This window comes from Anolis sagrei, chromosome 3 (genome assembly GCF_037176765.1).
Source record: "Anolis sagrei isolate rAnoSag1 chromosome 3, rAnoSag1.mat, whole genome shotgun sequence".
In the NCBI taxonomy this organism is placed as follows: domain Eukaryota; kingdom Metazoa; phylum Chordata; class Lepidosauria; order Squamata; family Dactyloidae; genus Anolis; species Anolis sagrei.
In genome coordinates this window covers 108,315,409-108,334,164 of record NC_090023.1, presented here as the reverse complement: position 1 = coordinate 108,334,164, position 18,756 = coordinate 108,315,409, and the positions used below count along the sequence as shown (strand labels likewise).

Genomic DNA, 18,756 nt, shown 5'->3' with positions numbered 1-18,756 from the left:
TCTGCAGGGAGTCCTCACTGACATCATGCCGGCTCAACCAATCACGGCAAAGCTGGGTCCAACTGAAGGCGGCGGGAACTTCGAATCTGAAATGTATAAAATTGCATGTTTAACTGTTATGTATTTCAGCTAACTTTTGGCGGATTACCACAGGCTGGCATCACTTCAGCTGACTTTAATAAAGACTTTGGTGGCTTTTTTCCCAACTTGGTGAATTTTATCTTGTTGGATTAGGCCTATAACTTGCCAAGTGCACAAACTCTCAAAGTGGTTGGGCTCCGGTGCCAATCACTGCCTAATGGGGGTTGGCTCACAGTCCCAGGTTGCAGCTATCTGCGGCTCAGATCTCACTATCTGCAGCTGCCCTAAATTGCTCCATTTCAATGGTCTCTCAGATTCCCAATCCAGCACTCAACCAATCCACCACTCCAGGTTTCTATAGGCCCAGGCAGTATTGTTTTAAGACATATCTCTAAAAGTCTTAGGTTGAAACTGTGGCTGAACAATTGTACCGATAAGGAAAAAAATGGAGAAGACAAGATTGTGATGAGTAGAAAAATTAAGACATATGGTAGAGAGATATCAAGGAGAAATGAAAGGGTAGGAGTAACTCAATTTAAAAACCATCTCCAGACAACCATAACAGAACCTCTTTATGTAATCTAAAACAAAGATTGAACAAAGGCTTATAAATCATCATTATAAGAGTGATGACTGTAACATCCCTGCTTTAAAAAAAAAATAAAGTTGGCCGTTACATGGGCTCATCTGAAGCTGGAGGTGCTGTGAGAGAATGCAAGGGTCACCTCTAGATGCTATTATTGCAGATTTCTGTGGTGTAGAAACTTGGCTCTTTTTCTAAGATGTATGTGAGATCTTAGATAGATGTGCCCCTTTGAGTGCATCTATCTTACTGCCGAAAAAACAACAACAACAGCAGCAACAACAATAATAATTTTTATTTATACCCTGCCAACATCTCCCCAAAGGGGACTCGGAGCGGCTTACATGAGCAGCGATACATTACAGCAACATAAAATATAAACAACAAAATAATAACATCACAATAAAATAAATAAACCAATCAAGTAAAATAAACAGTACAAAATAACATAGTGGAAACTAAAACACAGCGGGCAGGCCAAATGCACGACGTAAAATGATAAAGCGCTGGGTGAGATAGCAATAAAAAGGTACATTTGTGGGGGGGGGGGAGCTCATAGGGGACTGAACAGTGGAATTAGACTTTCAATAAGGTGGGAGAAAGTTCAATATGAGGGAAGCAGTGTAAGTGAAACAACAGGACTGGTCACTCTCCAAAATCACATCGGAAAAGCCAGATTTTTAGATCTTTCTTAAAGGCTGCTAGGGTGGGGGCTTGCCTAATCTCACCAGGTAGCGAGTTCCATAGCTGGGGGGCCATAGAGGAGAAGGCTTTCTCCCTCATTCCCACAAGTCATGCCTGTGATAGAGGAAGATGTGAGAGGAGGGTGTCTGCCGAGGATTGGAGGGAATGTGCAGGTTTGTGGAAGGAGATGCGGTCACGGAGGTAGGGGGGTCCCAACCATTTAGGGCTTTATAGGTGATGACCTGCACTTTGAATTGGGACTGGAAAATGAACGGCAGCCAATGGAGCTCCTTAAACAGGGGGGTTGACTGCCCCCTGTAATTCACCCCAGTTAGTAGGCTGGCTGCCGAACGTTGGACCAATTGAAGTTTCCAGGCCGTCTTCAAGGGAACGCCCACGTAGAGTGCATTGCAGTAGTCCAGTCTAGAGGTAACTAAGGCGTGGACCACCATGGTCAAGTCAGATCTCACGAGGTATGGTCACAGCTGGTGCACAAGTTTTAATTGTACGAAGGCCCTCCCAGCCACCGCTGACACTTGTGCATCAAGCGCCAGCGCTGAATCCAGGAGGACCCCCAAGCAGTGGACCTGTGACTTCAGGGGGAGTTCAACCCCGTCAAGCACAGGTTGCCACCTCATACCCCAATCAGATGTACGACTGACCTGGAGGACCTCTGTCTTGTCGGGATTAATCTTCAGCTTGTTCGCCCTCATCCAGATCATCACAGCAGCCAGGCACTAGTCCAGTATCTGAGGGGCTTCCTTGGCTTTTGATGGAAAAGAGTAGTGGAGTTGGGTGTCATCTGCGTAGAGATGGCACTGTACTCCAAAACTCTGGATGACCTCACCCAGCGGTTTCATGTAGATGCTGAACTGCTAAGGAATCCTGGAGTTGTAGTTTTGCAAGGTTTTTTAGCTTTTTCTGCTAAAGAGTGCTGGGGCCTCACCAAATTACAACTGCCAGGATGTTAAAGCATTGGGCCATGGCAGTTCAAGTGGTGCCAAACAGCATTTATTCTCAAACTCTTAAAGATGTGTAGCCCTTTTTTAAGGAAAAGTTTCTCATCGAGACCCAATAAACTTTTGGACAGAGAGGCTGCATTGCATTTTAAAATTTGACAGATGGGCCGGGCCAGTGGCAGATGGATGGAGAATGTTTATGGAAGCTAATTGAAAAAAGCATGAAGAAATTCCTATGTGCACTGCACATATCTTGTTTGTAGTGCAAAAAAGAAAGAAAGTAAGAACAATACAATATTTAAAATGAAGAACAATTTTAATCAACATAAATTTAACAGTATTTCAGTGTAAGTCCCAGGGGCCATCGAGTCCAACCCCCTTGTGCCATGCTGGAAAAGCACAGTCAAAGCACTCCCAACAATTGGGCAAAAGGCTGGATAATATCACCAACAGGAAAGACTCTTCCCTGGCCTGTTCATTCTCTTAATTGGGGTGGATCTGTTAAAGGAAATGCAGGAAATTTATATTCCTGAATTGTAGGACTTGTTTTAGGGGGCACTGAAGGTTATGTCTCAATGGAGATGAAGGGAGTGTTTTAAGGGTGACTTGATAATTTAGGTCTCTCCCAAATTACTCTTACAAATACTGTGTTGGTACTGAATGATTTTTTTTATTCTTGTTTGTTTTCCCCTTTTTAAAAAAGGAGTGACTGCATAGACAAGGAAGCAGTGAAAACAGTTGCTGGTCAGTGTTCTTTAGCCCTAGAAATAGCTGTGATGGTCTTTCAGCCTTGAAAGTTATGTGTGAGCAGCTTTCAGATGGTAATGGTCATGACAATAATACCATATCCGTCAGGTGAATTATATTGTAATCACTTTCTGCAGAGAACTGAAGTGTATTTTTAAAAGAAGAAAAGATCTGGGATTTTGTGAACAGAATGTCTCGTCCTGGATCCTCATATTGTTCTGTGGAGATGTAGCAGTCCAGTCCAGCAATAACAATTCTTCAAATTAGTATCGATATTCAATAAATAAGCACTAACAGGATGGAGGAGGATGTTTGAAGTATACCTCACTACAGTATGAATCATCGAATCATAGAATCCTTCAGTTGGAAGAGACCTCATGGGTCATCCAGTCCAACCCCCTGCCAAGAAGCAGGAAAATTGCATTCAAAGCGGTCCCAACAGATGGCCATCCAGCCTCTGTTTAAAAGCCTCCAAAGAAGGAGCCTCCACCACACTCCAGGGCAGAGAGTTACACTGCTGAACAGCTCTCACCGTTAGAAAGTTCTTCCTAATGTTCAGGTGGAATCTCCTTTTCTGTAGTTTGAAGCCATTGTAGACTCTTGTAGATTTTAGGGATTTCTAAACCCTTCAGTGTTACCATAAAACCATGTTGCAGGTCTTACAAAATCCTAGAATCTGTAAGGCCCCTTCTACAATGCCATATAAAATCCATATTATCTGCTTTACACTGATACATGGCAGTGTAGATTTGTATAATCCTGTTCAAAGCAGATAATATGAATTATCAGCTTTGATAATCTGTATTCTATGGCAGCGTAGATCCAGCCTTAGTCCTCCAGCACAACAGTATGCTCAATTTCTGACAAAGAGTTGATGACAGAATTGCATTAGAGGTGCAACGTTTCCTAGAGAGAACATATTACTCAAATTCATGAATGCTCAAATCTGCAAACATCATATCTGCAAATATGGAGGCCTGACTGTAGTCTTCCTTGGTAGGAATTTCCAGAGCATATGAGCATTGCAAATTGGTTAATTAATTTCATCTAGTGTCAGAAGCATTGCAGAAATAAGGATAAAACTGATAAAATAGAGGATGCACAAGTGGCTAAATAATTTTAGACCAAAAACGGGCAAGTTACCACATTGTCTGTGGTTTTGAACAATTGTTCTTTCTGTGTATGAGGCAGGGTATTGTGGGCAAGCATACAGATGCTGAGTTGTTTGTTCTGCTCCACAGTCACACAAGGTAGAGATTAATCAATTGAGCACCTTGAAACATGTCACGTGTACTGAAAGCCTCAAAAAAAGGAAGCAGAAATAAGAGGGACACACTGTATCTATTTCCCAGCCCAGGTGTTACTCTGGAATTTGGGGAAAGGTTTGTAGTATCCACAACTTCTGTTGATACAATTAAAGGCTTGCATTAAGTGGCCTTGGCCTGCATTATGATGAATCAGCTCCATGTTTCATGGACCTGATTAAGCTCCCATTTGGCTTAAAGTAGCAGTGAAGGCACATCCTATGTCAAGAAGGAAGGTGTTGCAAACAGGAAAAGTGATTATTCAACATAAAGAAAAATGAGAAAATACAGATAAGTATTTTGGGATTTTTGACACAGGCAAATGCGTAGAAAAATGTGTGCAGAATTATACGTGTGGCTTGAACAGGTTTTTATATCTTCCAAAGCTGTTAACGAAATAGTGTTCATCTAAAATGGTGTGATTTCTCTGTTGGTCACATCTAATAATTACAATTTCAGACAGTGCCATCTGGGGGAAACATTTTTCCATAATTGAATAAAATCCTATTAGACCATGAAAACCCAGCAAGGAGAAGACTTGGCTAGGGTAATGGTCATAATTCACCAGGACTCTGAAATGTAGGGAAGCTCCTCAAGAACACTATTGTACTGGAGAATTACCTAATGGGTTTGACAGTAACACTTAGTATGTAGTATCTGTTTTTAGAGGGTTCTCGTCATTTCTCATACAATCCATGCAATCCTTAATAATATCACATTATTTTAATGTAGCAATGATGAGAATCTAATGCAATGCCCTGTGTGAAACTGAAGAGCACATCTAGACCTAGAATTAATGCAGCTTGACACAAGTTGAACTGTTCAACAGTGGAACTCACTGCCTTGGAGTCTGGTGGGAACTCCTCCTTTGGAGGCTTTTAAACAGAGACTGGATTGCCATTGGTCAGGGTGTTTTGATTGTGCTTTTCCTGCATGGTAGGGGGTTGGATTAGATAGCCCATGTGGTCTCTTCCAGCTCTATTATTCTATGGGAATTTTAGTGCTACAAGGTCTTTAGCCTTTTCTGCCGAAGAGTGCTGGTGCCTCGTCAAAGAGCAGACCTTTCCACAATTTCAGCTCAATCACAAATCATCTCCCTTGATTAGACAGGTTAGTTTTTAAAAAGCCATTCTCAGGTTCACATATGTATTAACGCTACAGCATTCACAGTTTTGTTATTCGAAAAAGTTGTTGAAAGAGTGCAGAAAAAGGTGTTGGCTATATCCATTGCTTTCTCTTTGCCTTTATCTCTGTGACCAGCTTGTTCCTTTTATGTCCAATTAATGGCATCTTTTTCAAAGAAGAGTGAGAAGGGCAAACAAGAACCATATTTCTCTGTTGTTAAAAAAAGGTTGTTTTAAATATACAGCTGACATTTGGGAGTGATTATTTTTCTTTCTTCTGCAGAGCGTTTAATTAGAAATGAGTGTTGCCTTTAACTTGAGGGACTTTCTATGCTTCCAAGGAAGACCTGGCCTGCAAGTGTCGTGGTTTGGTGTGTTGGGTGCCTCATTGGATGATTTCTTTTGAGGAGCAGCTAAGCCACATACGTATAACAGGTTGTGATGGCCTTTTATAAGAAGATGCAAAGAGCTATTTTTTAATAACAGCAGGTGCCTTCTACTTTAGATTTTTATTGTTTGTTATTTGTTGTTGTGCACATTCAAATCATTGCCAATTTTTGACAACTCTAAGGTGAACTTATCAAGATGTTTTCTTGCAGAGTGGATTTCCAAGACTGGGAGGGGATTTGAACTCTGGTCTCCAGAGTGATAGTTCTGCACGTTAACCTCTACACCAGACATGGGCAAACTTTGGCCCTCCAGGTGTTTTGGACTTCAACTGCCACAATTCCTACCAGCCGGTATGCTGTTAGGAATTGTGGGAGTTGAAGTCCAAAACACCTGGAGGGCCCAAGTTTGCCCATGCCTGCTCTACACCATTCTGGCTCCCATTTGCATTACTAGTGTGGGAAAAGAGTGTACACGCCAAACACTTTATTTTTATCTGATTTTCCTCATAATGTCTCAAATGAAGCTAGGTAAGTGGAAGATTTCAATTGTCGTTTTATTTCTATCATAAGTTTTTAAGGAAGGAAATGTAACACGTATGAGCAAGTGCTTAGTTAAGCAAATATTTAGCACTGGTATTCTGTTAGCACAATTGATACTGTTGTCAAAGGCTTTCATGGCCGGAATCACTGGGTTGCTGTAATTTTTTCAGGCTGTATGGCCATGATCCAGAAGCATTCTCTCCTGATGTTTCACCCACATCTATGGCAGGCATCCTCAGAGGATGTGAGGTCTGTTGGAAACTAGGAAAATTGGGTTTATCTATCTGTGGAATGTCCAGGGTGGGAGAAAGAACTCTTGTCTGTTGGAGGTAGGTGTGGTTGTTGCAATTGGCCACCTTGATTAGCATTTAATGGCCTAGCAGTTTTCAAGGTGTGACTTCTTACTGCCTGGGGGCATCCTTTGTTTAATGGCGGTTCGCTGTCCTTGATTGTTTCTTGTCTGGAGCTGCAATGTCTTTGTTTACTTTTCTGATTTTAGAGTTTTTTAAATACTGGTAGCCAGATTGTGTTCATTTTCATTGTTTCTTCCTTTCTGTTGAAATTGTCCACATGCTTGTGAATTTCTAACAACTACCATGTCAGACTACACAGAAAGGCCATCGAAATCCACAAGCATGTGGACAATGTTCTTGGCAGGGGGTTGGACTGGATGGCCCAGAGCTCTCTTCCAACTCTCAAATTCCAGGATTCTATGGGCAGTGAGGAAGATGAGGGAAAAAAAGCTTTTGAGGGCGAGGAAGGCAGGGGCAGGTGGTGGAACAGGAGAGATTGGAGGGGAAGAGGAGGGGGAAAGGAGGAGGAAACTGTGGAGCCCCTTAGTATGCTTCACAGAGCCCAACGGCTCCCTGGAGTACACTTTGAGAATCCCTGCTGTAGTACAATGAGGTATGAGGGCTGGTTCCCTACCAAACTACAAACCCCAACATTACACAGCATTGAGAAATACTAGTTAGATTGAGGTCAAACAATCAGACTTGGGCAAACTCCAGTTGTTAGAAATTGTGGGAGTTGCAGCTCAAAACAAGGCAAGGGCTAAAGTTTGCCCATGCCTGGGGTAGATCCACCCTATGTTTCAACTTCATTTGGTTGTGTGAAGTAGACCTTCTTCCCCTTGATTAGAAAAACAGTGGCAACATGAGAATATTCTTCAACTTTGTGCCATTGCCACTCAAGCAGGGAGCTTTGAGATAGTTTGAGATACATGCCTGCCCTGGACCGTTCTATGACTTACAAGAAGCATGACCTGAATGCCAAACAAAAAGTGGGCACTAGAAACAATATCATACGAAAGCTGACTGGCACAACCTGTGGATCACAACCAGATACAGTGAAGACTTCTGCCCTTGCGCTTTGCTATTCTGCTGCTGAGTGCGCATGAGAGGGGATTTGAACTCTGGTCTCCAGAGCTATAATCCAGCATACTAACTTCTACACCAGGCCTTCCAGATGGAACACATCTCACCACGTTAAAATAGTGGATGTGGCTCTTAATGAGATATACCACATTATCATGGGCTGTCTGCGCCCTACACCACTGGAGAAATTACACTGTTTAGCCGGTATTGCACCAATTGACATCCGCCGGGAAGTAGCAGCCAATAAAAAAAGGACCAAGGCAGTGACATCTCCGGCCCATCCTCTGTTCGGATATCAGCCAGCACGCCAAAATCAAGAAGTAGTTTACAAAACACTTAAAAAGAAACACAAAGAGAATAGTCCTATAAGGAAGATCAGACCATAAATAAAAGAAGAGAGGGATAAAGAAAAGAGAACAAGAAGAGAAGAAGGAAAAGGAGGAAACCTCAAGGAAGATACCCAGAAGCCAAGAAATAATCCACTTTTGCTCTATTTTACTTTCTATATTTCTCTATTTTTTCCTCTATTTTTCTATTTATTATTATTATTTAAAACACAGTGAAATGTAATATAATTTGACTGGTTGCCCTGACACAACGAATAAATAAATTTGAAACACAACAAGGTGAGTCCACAGCAGACTGCTGGGTGTTGTATTGGATCACACGTTGGACACTTCCCAAGTGTCTAGGACTGTGTGATGTATCAGCGAATAATGGGTGCAAATCCCAATAAGGTAGCCTTTTGCAGCTGGCAGATGGCAATTTTGTCAGCGCTGATTGTGTTTAAGTGCAGGCCAAGGTCTTTAGGCACTGCACCCAGTGTGCCGATCACCACTGGGACTACCTTTACTGGCTTGTGCCAGAGCTGCTTATTATTATTATTATTATTATTATTATTTTACTTAAATCTTTTTTTCTTTTTTCTTTATTTTCCTTCTCTACTTCCTTCTCTCTCTATCTCCCTTTTTTATGTTTCTTCTCCTTCCCCTATCTTTTTCACTATTTTAATGAATCAATAAAGAACATAGATAGATAGATAGATAGATAGATAGATAGATAGATAGACAGACAGACAGACAGACAGACAGACAGATAGTTTTCTAAGATCTACAGAGATACTCACAGGAAACCTCAGCAAGCAAGAGTCCAAAAGTGGCAGGCTCAAACCCAGCAAATGGGAGACTCTCTCCTGGTTACACAGAAGACTGGGAGACTTGGAAGGCTCTGAACAGACTGCGCTCTGGCACCACAAGATGCAGAGCCAACCTTAAGAAATGGGGCCACAAAGCAGCGGAGTCCACGACATGCAAGTGTGTGGAGAAGAGCAAACCATAGACCACCTGCTACAATGCAACCTGAGCCCTGCCAGATGCACAATGGAGGACCTCTTTATATCAACACCAGGGGCACTCCAAGTGGCCAGCTTTGGGTCAAAGGATATTTAATAGAATGCCAAGTTTGCAAACTTTGTGTTTTCTCAAATACATTGGTTTGCTCCTGATAAGATAAGTAAATAAACTTTGTATAGTTGTGGGGACTTGAGAAGGAAAGCCACAATGAGGAAAAAAGAGAGTGCCCAATGCGAGGATGCTGTCACCAGCGGGCAGAAAAGCCTCTTCCCCTCAGTCAGAAAAAGGCGGGCACAGGGGACCCCCGAGGGCGCGCGCCTCTTCCTCCCTCTCCCCCTCTCTCCCTCTCTCCCTCTCTTTCCCTGGCTGTCTGTCTGGCTCCTCCCCGGGCACCCTCCTCCGGCGGCACCGCCTCTGCTCTCTCCTCGGGCGCCTTCTTCTTCGCCTCCTCTTCTCCCGCAAGGACCAGTCCGGGGCTGAGCCTCGCATGGCCGGGTCCCACGGCGAGGAGGAAGGGGCGCCCCGAGGATGCAGCCCTCGCTCCCGCCCTCGGCTCCCTCCCTCAGCGACCCTTTGGCCATGCTGGACCCCGCAGGTGAGAAAGCCCAGGGACCAAGAAGAGGGCGGGGGGGGGAGAGGGGGGGAGAAGGAGGCCGCTAGGGGCAGGGCAAAGGAGGAGGAGAAGGAGACCCACTGGGTCTTGCCTATGCCATGGACTCCGGGACAGGGAAGAGCATCCCCATCCGCCCTGTTTCAAAGTCATACCAGGCTGCTTTCAGCACTTTGGTGTCACACTGGAAGCCTCTTAGAGTGATAGAATCCTAGAGTTGGAAGAGACCTCATGGGCCATCCAGTCCAACCCCCTGCCAAGAAGCAGGAATATTGCATTCAAAGCACCCCTGACAGGTGGCCATCCAGCCTCTGTTTAAAAGCTTCCAAAGAAGGAGCCTCCACCACACTCCGAGGCAGAGAGTTCCACAGTCAGGAAGTTCTTGGCAGTCAGGGCAATTCCTACAATGACAAAACTGACATTGCATCGTTCTTCTATGCCTAAACACCCTCAAGGCTGGCCCTGTCTGATCTTGGAAGCTAAGCAGGCACACTTGGATATGGATAGCACTTGGATGGGACACCACTCATAGAAACCAGCCAGAAGGACTGTTCTGTGAAATGGGTTGCTGTGAGTTTTCTGGGCTGTCTGGCCATGTTCCAGAAGCATTCTCTCCTGAGTCAGAAGCATTCTCTCCTGATGTTTCACCCCCATCTATAGCAGGCATCCTCAGAGGTTGTGAAGTCTATTGGAAACTAGGCAAGTGGGGTTTATAGATCTGTGGAATAATGTCCAGGGTGGGAGAAAGAACTCTTGTCTGTTGGAGGCAAGTGTGAATGTTGCAATTGGCCACCTTGATTAGCCTTTAATGGCCTTGCAGTTTCAAAGTCTGTCTGCTTTCTGCCCAGGGGAATCTATGACAGTGGAGTTTATATATCTGTAGAATGTTCTGTGAGATGTTTTCATCTCAGATAAAGAGGCAGCTTCTTAAGTCAGAGAACTGGCCAGCTTCCTTCCACAAAGGCATATAACCCAGAATATCAAGGCAGATAATCCACAAGTCCACACTGCCATATAATCCAGTTCAATGTGGATTTTATATAGTTCTGTGGAAGGGGCCTAAGTCACCATGCAACTTGAAGGTAGACTAATGCCAGATCTCCCTTGCTATATCAAATCCAGATTATCTGCTTTGAACTAGATTAGACTCATAGAACAATTTCTATGAAGAGACCTTATCTGCTGTCCTAAATTAAAGGGAAGAATGGGGATGGATCTACACTGCCAAAGAATGCTGTTCAAACTTCATTATATGGGTCTACAATTACCCTACTTATATTGTCTCATCATTCAGAAATTCAAGGGGAAACCTCTTCAGTTTATTTTAATTATTTGTAAAAACCTTTTTAAATTTCCTAAAAATCAGTGGATGACTAAAACTTTCTGAAACTTGGCAGGCTTAAAGTTGTGAATGTTGCCTACAAGTGTGTCAAGTTTCATCCTGATAGCCATAAAAATGACTGAGAAGCGACCCCCAAATTTTAAGGAAGCAATTCCAAAGCTCAGGGATTTGGATTATAAATTGGAATGGGACCCCTCCAAGTGTTTACTAATTGAAGAGGGCCAGCCATGTCTCCTAAATGAATTACTAATCGAATTTCATCCATTTTGCACCTCTCTAATCTGAACTCTGAATCTGAACTCTGGAGGGGGGGGGGGGTCATATTCTCTGCAGCAGATTTGAAGTATGAGGCAAAACCTGTGTGGAAAAGTCGTGCTAAGTTTATTAGTACAGTCAAGTGTGAAGACCTAACTCTGTGTTGTTAAAGGTTGTTAAAGGGAGAATGGATGAAAGGAGGGTTATATATCTATAGCGGTTCAAGGTGCTATTCTGACTCTCTTTGCCCTTCATCTGACTTATTCTGACTCTCTTTGCCTTTGATCAGAGTCCCCAGAGGTGCAATGGGTTAAATCCTTGTGCCAGCAGGACTGCTGACCGAAAGGTTGGTGGTTCAAATCCGGGAACCATCAAATCCGGTTGGTGGTTCAAATCTGTCTGTCAGCTCCAGCTTCTCATATGGGGACATAACAGAAGCCTCCCACAGGATGGTAAAACATCCAGGCATCCCCTAGGTAACATCCTTGCCAATGGCCAATTTTCTCACACCAGAAGCAACTTGTAGTTTCTTAAATCGCTCCTCACACATACACATATAAATCCCTTGATAAAGGACAGGGTGCAATATTTTCCAAGGTAAGTTTCATAGCTCAGTGGAGACTTTAACCTGAAGGCCCAAGTTTCAGTCCAACACATCATCATGAAACACTTGTTTCAATGGCACCTGAAATGCTCAAGTACCAAAGCTTTTGTTGCACACACTCTGCAGAGTAGAGAGCCAGCATAACGCAGGGAATTAAATGTTAAACCGTGGCTCTAGAAACCATGTTTCTCATACCCACTTGGCCATGAAAACCTGCTGGTGACCTTGGGCAAGTCACACTCTCTCAGCCTCAGAAAAAGGGAAAAATAGTCCTCCTCTGAACAAAACTTGCCAAGAAAGCTGATGATAGGACCTTAGGGTCACCATTAGTCAGAAGAAGACAACAAAACCTGCACACTGGATACAAATATGATAGAAATATTGGTTGCTTTATTTCATTCTGTAGGATTTTTTAAAAAACCGATTTATTGATTGATTCATTGAACGAGGAGCAAGCATATCAATCTATTGGATTTAAAATGTACAGTAAAGGTAAAGGTTTCCCCTTGACATTAAGTCTAGTCGTGTCCAGTTCTGGGGGGGTGATGCTCATCTCCATTTCTAAGATGAAGAGCCGGTGTTGTCCGTAGATACCTCCAAGGTCATGTGGCCGGCATGACTGCATGGAGCACCGTTACCTTCCTGCTGGAGTGGTACCTATTGATCTAATCACATTTGCATGTTTTCAAACTGCTCGCTTGGCAGAAGCTGGGGTTGACAGTGGGAGCTCACCCTGCTCCCCTGTTTAACCCGCTGTGCCACCGGGGGCTCCAAAAGGTACAGTAGTTGGGGGAAAAAGTGGTTCTGGATTTGACACATTTTACAGCATTGATGTGAAGAGCAAATCAAACCCCAGGTTATTACAGATTGCTAGTAATTCCACAGCTATGGTCATACATTTAGAAATGTAGGTGCTTAAAACACTTGAAAATACCATTAATTCCAAGACACTATTTTCTCACATATTTTTCACCAGAATTACAAAGTGATGGTGTGCTTTACATTCCTCCCTGCCATCGTAGTGCATCACTCTCTGTCTTGAAAATGTTGCATGTTTACTGTTTTATTAGACATAGCTAAGTGGGTTTTTATACACTTATACAGCTTTTAGCTTGTGGCTTTCATTAAATAGCAATAGAAAATACGAAAAATATGGAATTACTGGGAAGATTTTACAGAAAAGAGAACTGGCAAATATAATTAAAGACATGTTTTGATTCTTAATTTTAGTGGATCTTTATAAGTTTATAAGTATTTTATCTATTTTACCTTGATTCTGAAAATAGATCTCTGGAAAAGAATCCTACCTCTGAGGATGCTTGCCATAGATGCAGGCAAAACGTCAGGAGAGAATGCCTCTAAACCATGGCCATATAGCCCGAAAAACCTGCTGATAGTGTATCCTATTGGTTTCAGTCAATCTTCCTTCCAAATAATGTAAGATTGGGACATGTTTCTGTTTGGGACAGTGAAAGTGGGTAATATAAAAATTACAAGAGGCTAAGTAATGGTTCTGTATTGCAAAAATGTAAATGTTCCAGATATTCAGATATTTCTAGGCTTTTTCAAACAATATGCTTAATTTTTCATGATTTATTTATTTACAGTTTTTATATGGGCTGAGCTTTACCATAGCAAGTTAACCACCAGCTACACTAAACCTTGCCAATCAAAAGGTCGACAATTCAAAGCCCGGGTCAGTGTGAGCTCCTGGCCTTTAGTCCAACTTCTGTCTAACTAGCAGTGTTGAAAACAACAAAGTGAGTAGATAAATATGTACCTCTTAAGCGGGGAGGTATATCCATAAGGAAATGTCAGAAAAATGCCGGTGATTCAATCAAGGAGGAAGTTTACAAACAAAGCTCTTTGGCAGGGAAAGTGGCACTCCCTTGTGGCTGGAACCGAGCACAGCCTCCAAGATGTGAAAGCCTATACATATATATACCTCTACCTATGTACAGTTGACTGTCTTGTCAGTGTATAACGGCACTGAATGTTTGCCACATATCTGTTCTGTGATCCGCTCTGAGTCCCCTTTGGGGTGAGAAGGGTGGAATATATGTACTGTAAATAAATAAATCAATTCATCTCAATTATAATGATTGTGATGTCTTCATAGAATAATAGAGTTGGTAAGAGTACACACTTGTATTTTTACAAATATAGTTTGTGTTCTTCAGCTTAAAATAATTAGTGTACCTTTGTGGATTTGTTTGCTATTAGACGACCCCCCCCCCCCACACACACACCACCACCAAACAAGTGGGACATTGCAATGCAATATTGTTGTGTGGGGTGTTCCTTTCCAGGATTCTTACTACCTAGTCAAGCCATGTTTCATGATCCTCTATAACATTCCCCCTTCTACTCCCATCCGTATAGATAACATTCTGTGGCTACTGAGAAGTCTCAGCTTTCATTAGGCTTGTATTTCAGTCTTTTTATTCCCTTAGCAACCCCCCCCCCTCCCGAGCAATAGTTTTATAAACGTGCAAACTTTGGGGTTTTGCCAAGGATGTTGATATGTCTGAATGTTGATAGCTGAATTCTGTGATAGAGTGAGTTGTATAGTTTGTGGTATATTCCATTTGCAGAAGGTTTATTGATGCTATGTGTCAAGGTCATTCAAAGAGAGAAAAACTCTTTCTGTACATCTGATTATAGCTGTTGTCATATTCATATGACAACTGGATTTATGTTTCCATTTCAGTTATCCTAGATTACTTTTTGATAAAATATTCTTACCTGGCTTTTTCCTGCCCTTGACTACCTCAACCTGTCTTCTCATAAAGTAAAATAAACGGCACATAAAAGAAAGGTCAAATATTGTATTGCTTCTCTAATGTTCCTTGTAACCAACATAATGTAAAATATCTATGTATTGATTCTTGTATGAATAGTGTTAGTATGAGGTAAGCAGTTCTTGTAAGGCAAGATCAAAAAAATCTGAAAGTAACATTTAATTTAGGTTCTTGTGGGTTTTTTTCGGGCTATAGAGCCATGTTCTAGAGGCATTTCTCCTGACGTTTCGCCTGCATCTATGGCAAGCATCCTCAGAGGTTGTGAGGTCTGTTGGAAGTGGGAAAAATGGGTTCATATATCTGTGAAATGGCTGGGGTGGGGCAAGGAGCTCTTCCCTGCTGCAGTTAGGTGTGAATGTTTAGCTGATCACCTTCATTAGCATTTGAAGGCCTGCCTGACAGCTAAATAACAGAGAGGAAAAAACCAGGCACAGATTAACACCTCCCAGCAACAGATTTTCCCAGGCTCAGGCAGGCCTTCAAATGCTAATGAAGGTGATCAGCTAAACATTCACACCTAACTGCAGCAGGGAAGAGCTCCTTGCCCACAAGAAACTAGTGATTCCAGCCATGAAAGCCTTCGACAATACATTGAACATTTAATTTGTTGACTTGAGCCAAAGGAAATGGCCAAAGGTGGAAATGGCCAAAGGAAATCTTTGTTTAGATTATTCTTTTTGTAATTGAAATGGCTTTCCATCAAAACGGTGAAATAAAGACAATGAGTGTCCTGTTATTTTAACCAGTCTTTAAATTATGTATGGAATAAGTAATTGACACTGAGGTTGTGGAGTCACAGTGATATTGTGTTACTCCTGAACCATTGAAGGCATCAGATCTGTGTGTGTGTGTGTTAAAATTTAACAAAGTAGGGACCATCAAATAAGATATAAACACCAGAGTGATATTTATAATATCATAAGACAATATTAACATGCACTAATAATGGTTGATATCTTGGAGTTTGCAAGAAGAGTATGTGGATCATTAGTATTTGCCTGCTAGACAAATCAAGCATTGAATCAGAAGCCATCACCAAAAGCAAATCTGAGATCTCTGCACACATTAGTCCATCATATTTGAGTTTCGGGTACAATGTATTATTAATTAAATTTACTTTTATGATTGGTTAATATAAAGGCAGCTTGAAGTAATTGTAGATTAAAAGGTAAAGGTTTCCCCTTGACATTCAGTCTAGTCTTGTCCAACTCTAGGGGGTGGTGTTTATCACAATTTCTTATCTGAAGAACCGGCATTATCCGTAGACGCCTCCAAAGTAATGTGGCTGGCATGACTGCATGGAGCGCTGTTACCTTCCCACCAGAGTGATACCTATTGATCTATTCACATTTTCATGTTTTCGAACTGCTAGATTGGCTGAAGCTAACAGCAGAAGCTCACCCTATTCCCGGGATTCAAACTGCTGACCTTTTGGTCAGCAAATTTAGCAGCTTGGTGGTTTAACACACTGCACCACCGGGGGCTCCAAAATTTATAGGAGTCAGGGGGAGAAGTAGTTCTGAATTTGACACATTTTACAGCATTGAAGTGAAGAGCAAATAAAACTCCAGGTTATTACAGATTGCCAGTAATTCCAAAGCCATGGTCATACATTTAGAAATGTAGGTGCTTAAAACACTTGAAAATACCATTAATTCCAAGGATTACCTTGATAAGTAGTAAATGATTCATTGACCTAGCTTCTGATTGATGTATATAGAGAGTGAGTGAGTGTGAGAGAGAGAATTTCAATGTTAGTATTGACACAAAATACAAGATATTACTGTGATAGTTTGACAGATAGTGTGTGTGTGTGTTGCATAACTATATAGATTTTTTTTCATTACAGTAACTGATTTTATTTATTGTGTAAGAAGCAAACTGGGGGTACAGTTATAATATATTTAAAAACACAAAGTTAAAAAACTTGGCATTATACCAAAAGTTTTTTGACTAGTAGCTGGCCACTTGAAGTGCCTCTGGTGTTGCTATAAGGAGGTCCTCCACTGTGCATCTGGCAGGGCTCAGGCTGCATTGTAATAGGTGGTCTGTGGTTTGCTCTTCTCCACACTCACATGTTGTAGACTCCACTTTGTGGCCCCATTTCTTAAGGTTGGCTCTGCATCTCATGGTGTCAAAGCACAGTCTGTTTAGTGCCTTCCAAGTCGCCTCGTCTTTTGTGTGCCCAGGAGGGAGTCTCTTATTTGGTATCTGCCTTGGCTTGAGGTTCTGGGTTTTAGCCTGCCACTTTTGGATTCTCACTTGCTGAGATGTTCCTGCGAGAATCTCTGTAGACCTTAGAAAACTATTTCTTGATTTAAGGCATTGGTGTGCACCACCTTAAAACAGATATCCGAACAGGGGATGAGCTGGAGATGTCACTGCCTTGGTTCTTTCATTTTTGGCTGTTACTCCCCAGCGGATGACAGGTGGTGCAATACCGGCTAAACAGTATAATTTCTCCAGTGGTCTAGGGTGTAGACATCCTGTGATAATGCGCCATGTCTCATTAAGTGCCACATCCACTGTTTTAATGTGGCGAGACACATCTCACCACATTAAAACAGTTGATGTGGCACTTAATGAGACATGGCACATTATCACAGGATGTCTATGCCCTACACCACTGGGCATGCATATTGGCAGCAGAGTAGCAAAGCGCAAGGGCAGATGACTTTACTGTGTCTGGTTGTGATCCCCAGGTTGTGCCAGTCAGCTTTCATATGGTATTATGAAACTGACCATGTTGCAAGATACTAAATAGTACCATTTGGTTTAGAGATGTACAAAATCTCAAATCCAAACTTAGAAATATCAGTATTAAGGATAGTAGGCAACAGAAGCATAGTATCTTGTTGTCTCTCACTGTGCATAGTGCCAGGATTTGCTTATTCAAAAGAAAATTCTGTTTATTGTGAGTAAATATGTATAGGATGCTCTCAAAACTTTACCAAAGTTACAAAATTTATCTATATAGTTTATAGAATTAAAACTCTGTACTGTAATTGAACACTGTATAATAATATAATAAAACTTTATTTATAAACTGTCCTATCTCCCCAAAGGGACTCAGGGTACATTGCTACATCTATAATACTGAAAATATCCATTAACTGGCTAATAAATACAATTTAATTTTAGACTGTACAGTATTATGAATTCTAAACATGTAAGATCACAGAAAAAGAAAGTTCATTATGCACCAGAAGCAAGTTATGTCAGTACTCCAGGCAAAGTTAGATTCTTGCAGAAATGAAGCATCATGGAAATCGTTTCATCATTGATCTTGGATTATCTGAGTTCTTATGTATTGCTGAAGGAAAGGACATGCTATTCACATGAAAATTATTAGACTAATGTGACAGGAGAGAAGGAGACATTTCTTTATTTGTTTTTATTGTGTTCCTTCAAGTCATGGTGACCCTAAGATGAACATATCACAGGAGTTTTCTGGAGCTGTGAACATCCTTGTATTTGAATATCTTTTCCCCTGTTGCTATGGCTTCTTTATACCAACAAGGAAAAAAAAGATTCAACTATAATTCTGACTACCCCCTAAATAATCCTAGACAGTTCAGTATGGACAAAATTCAGTAGATTCTTGATATAGCAGCAGATCTACTTTGGTTGCACAGAGCAACACCCCATTGAGACTAGCATGCCTGGGGTCTCTTACTGTTATACAGAAATGGCACAGTTTTATTCATGTTTATTCAGAAGTAAGTCAAAATTGTGTGGATGGTGCATACTCTCCCATGTTTCTACATATGGAATTACAGCTCAAGTAATAAAGCCAAAGACTTGATATCATCTAGAAATTTTTCAGGTGTAAGAATTTTTCTAGAGGTTCTATCCTAGATCTGTTTTATTCATGATAATGGGGTTGACATATGACAAAGATCATATGTCAAGCAGGAAGTTTTGTTTTAAAGGGTTTTTTTAAAAATGATGCTGAATTTTGGTAGTGCAATTTGTCAGTGCAATTTGGAAGCAAGGTTATTCAGA

The 18,756-nt window shown here is 41.7% G+C and overlaps 1 protein-coding gene across 1 annotated transcript in view; it reads left to right on the top strand.

Moving 5' to 3' along the window:
- Positions 1 to 9,607: 9,607 nt before the first annotated feature.
- The window catches only part of TMEM255B (transmembrane protein 255B), a 42,383-nt gene continuing 33,234 nt past the window's right edge, over positions 9,608 to 18,756 (top strand). Inside the window, exon 1 of the mRNA XM_060766879.2 lies at positions 9,608 to 9,734. Within this exon, the coding sequence (XP_060622862.1) occupies positions 9,668 to 9,734 (67 nt within the window). The 5' untranslated portion in view covers positions 9,608 to 9,667. The remainder of the gene's footprint in view (positions 9,735 to 18,756) is intronic.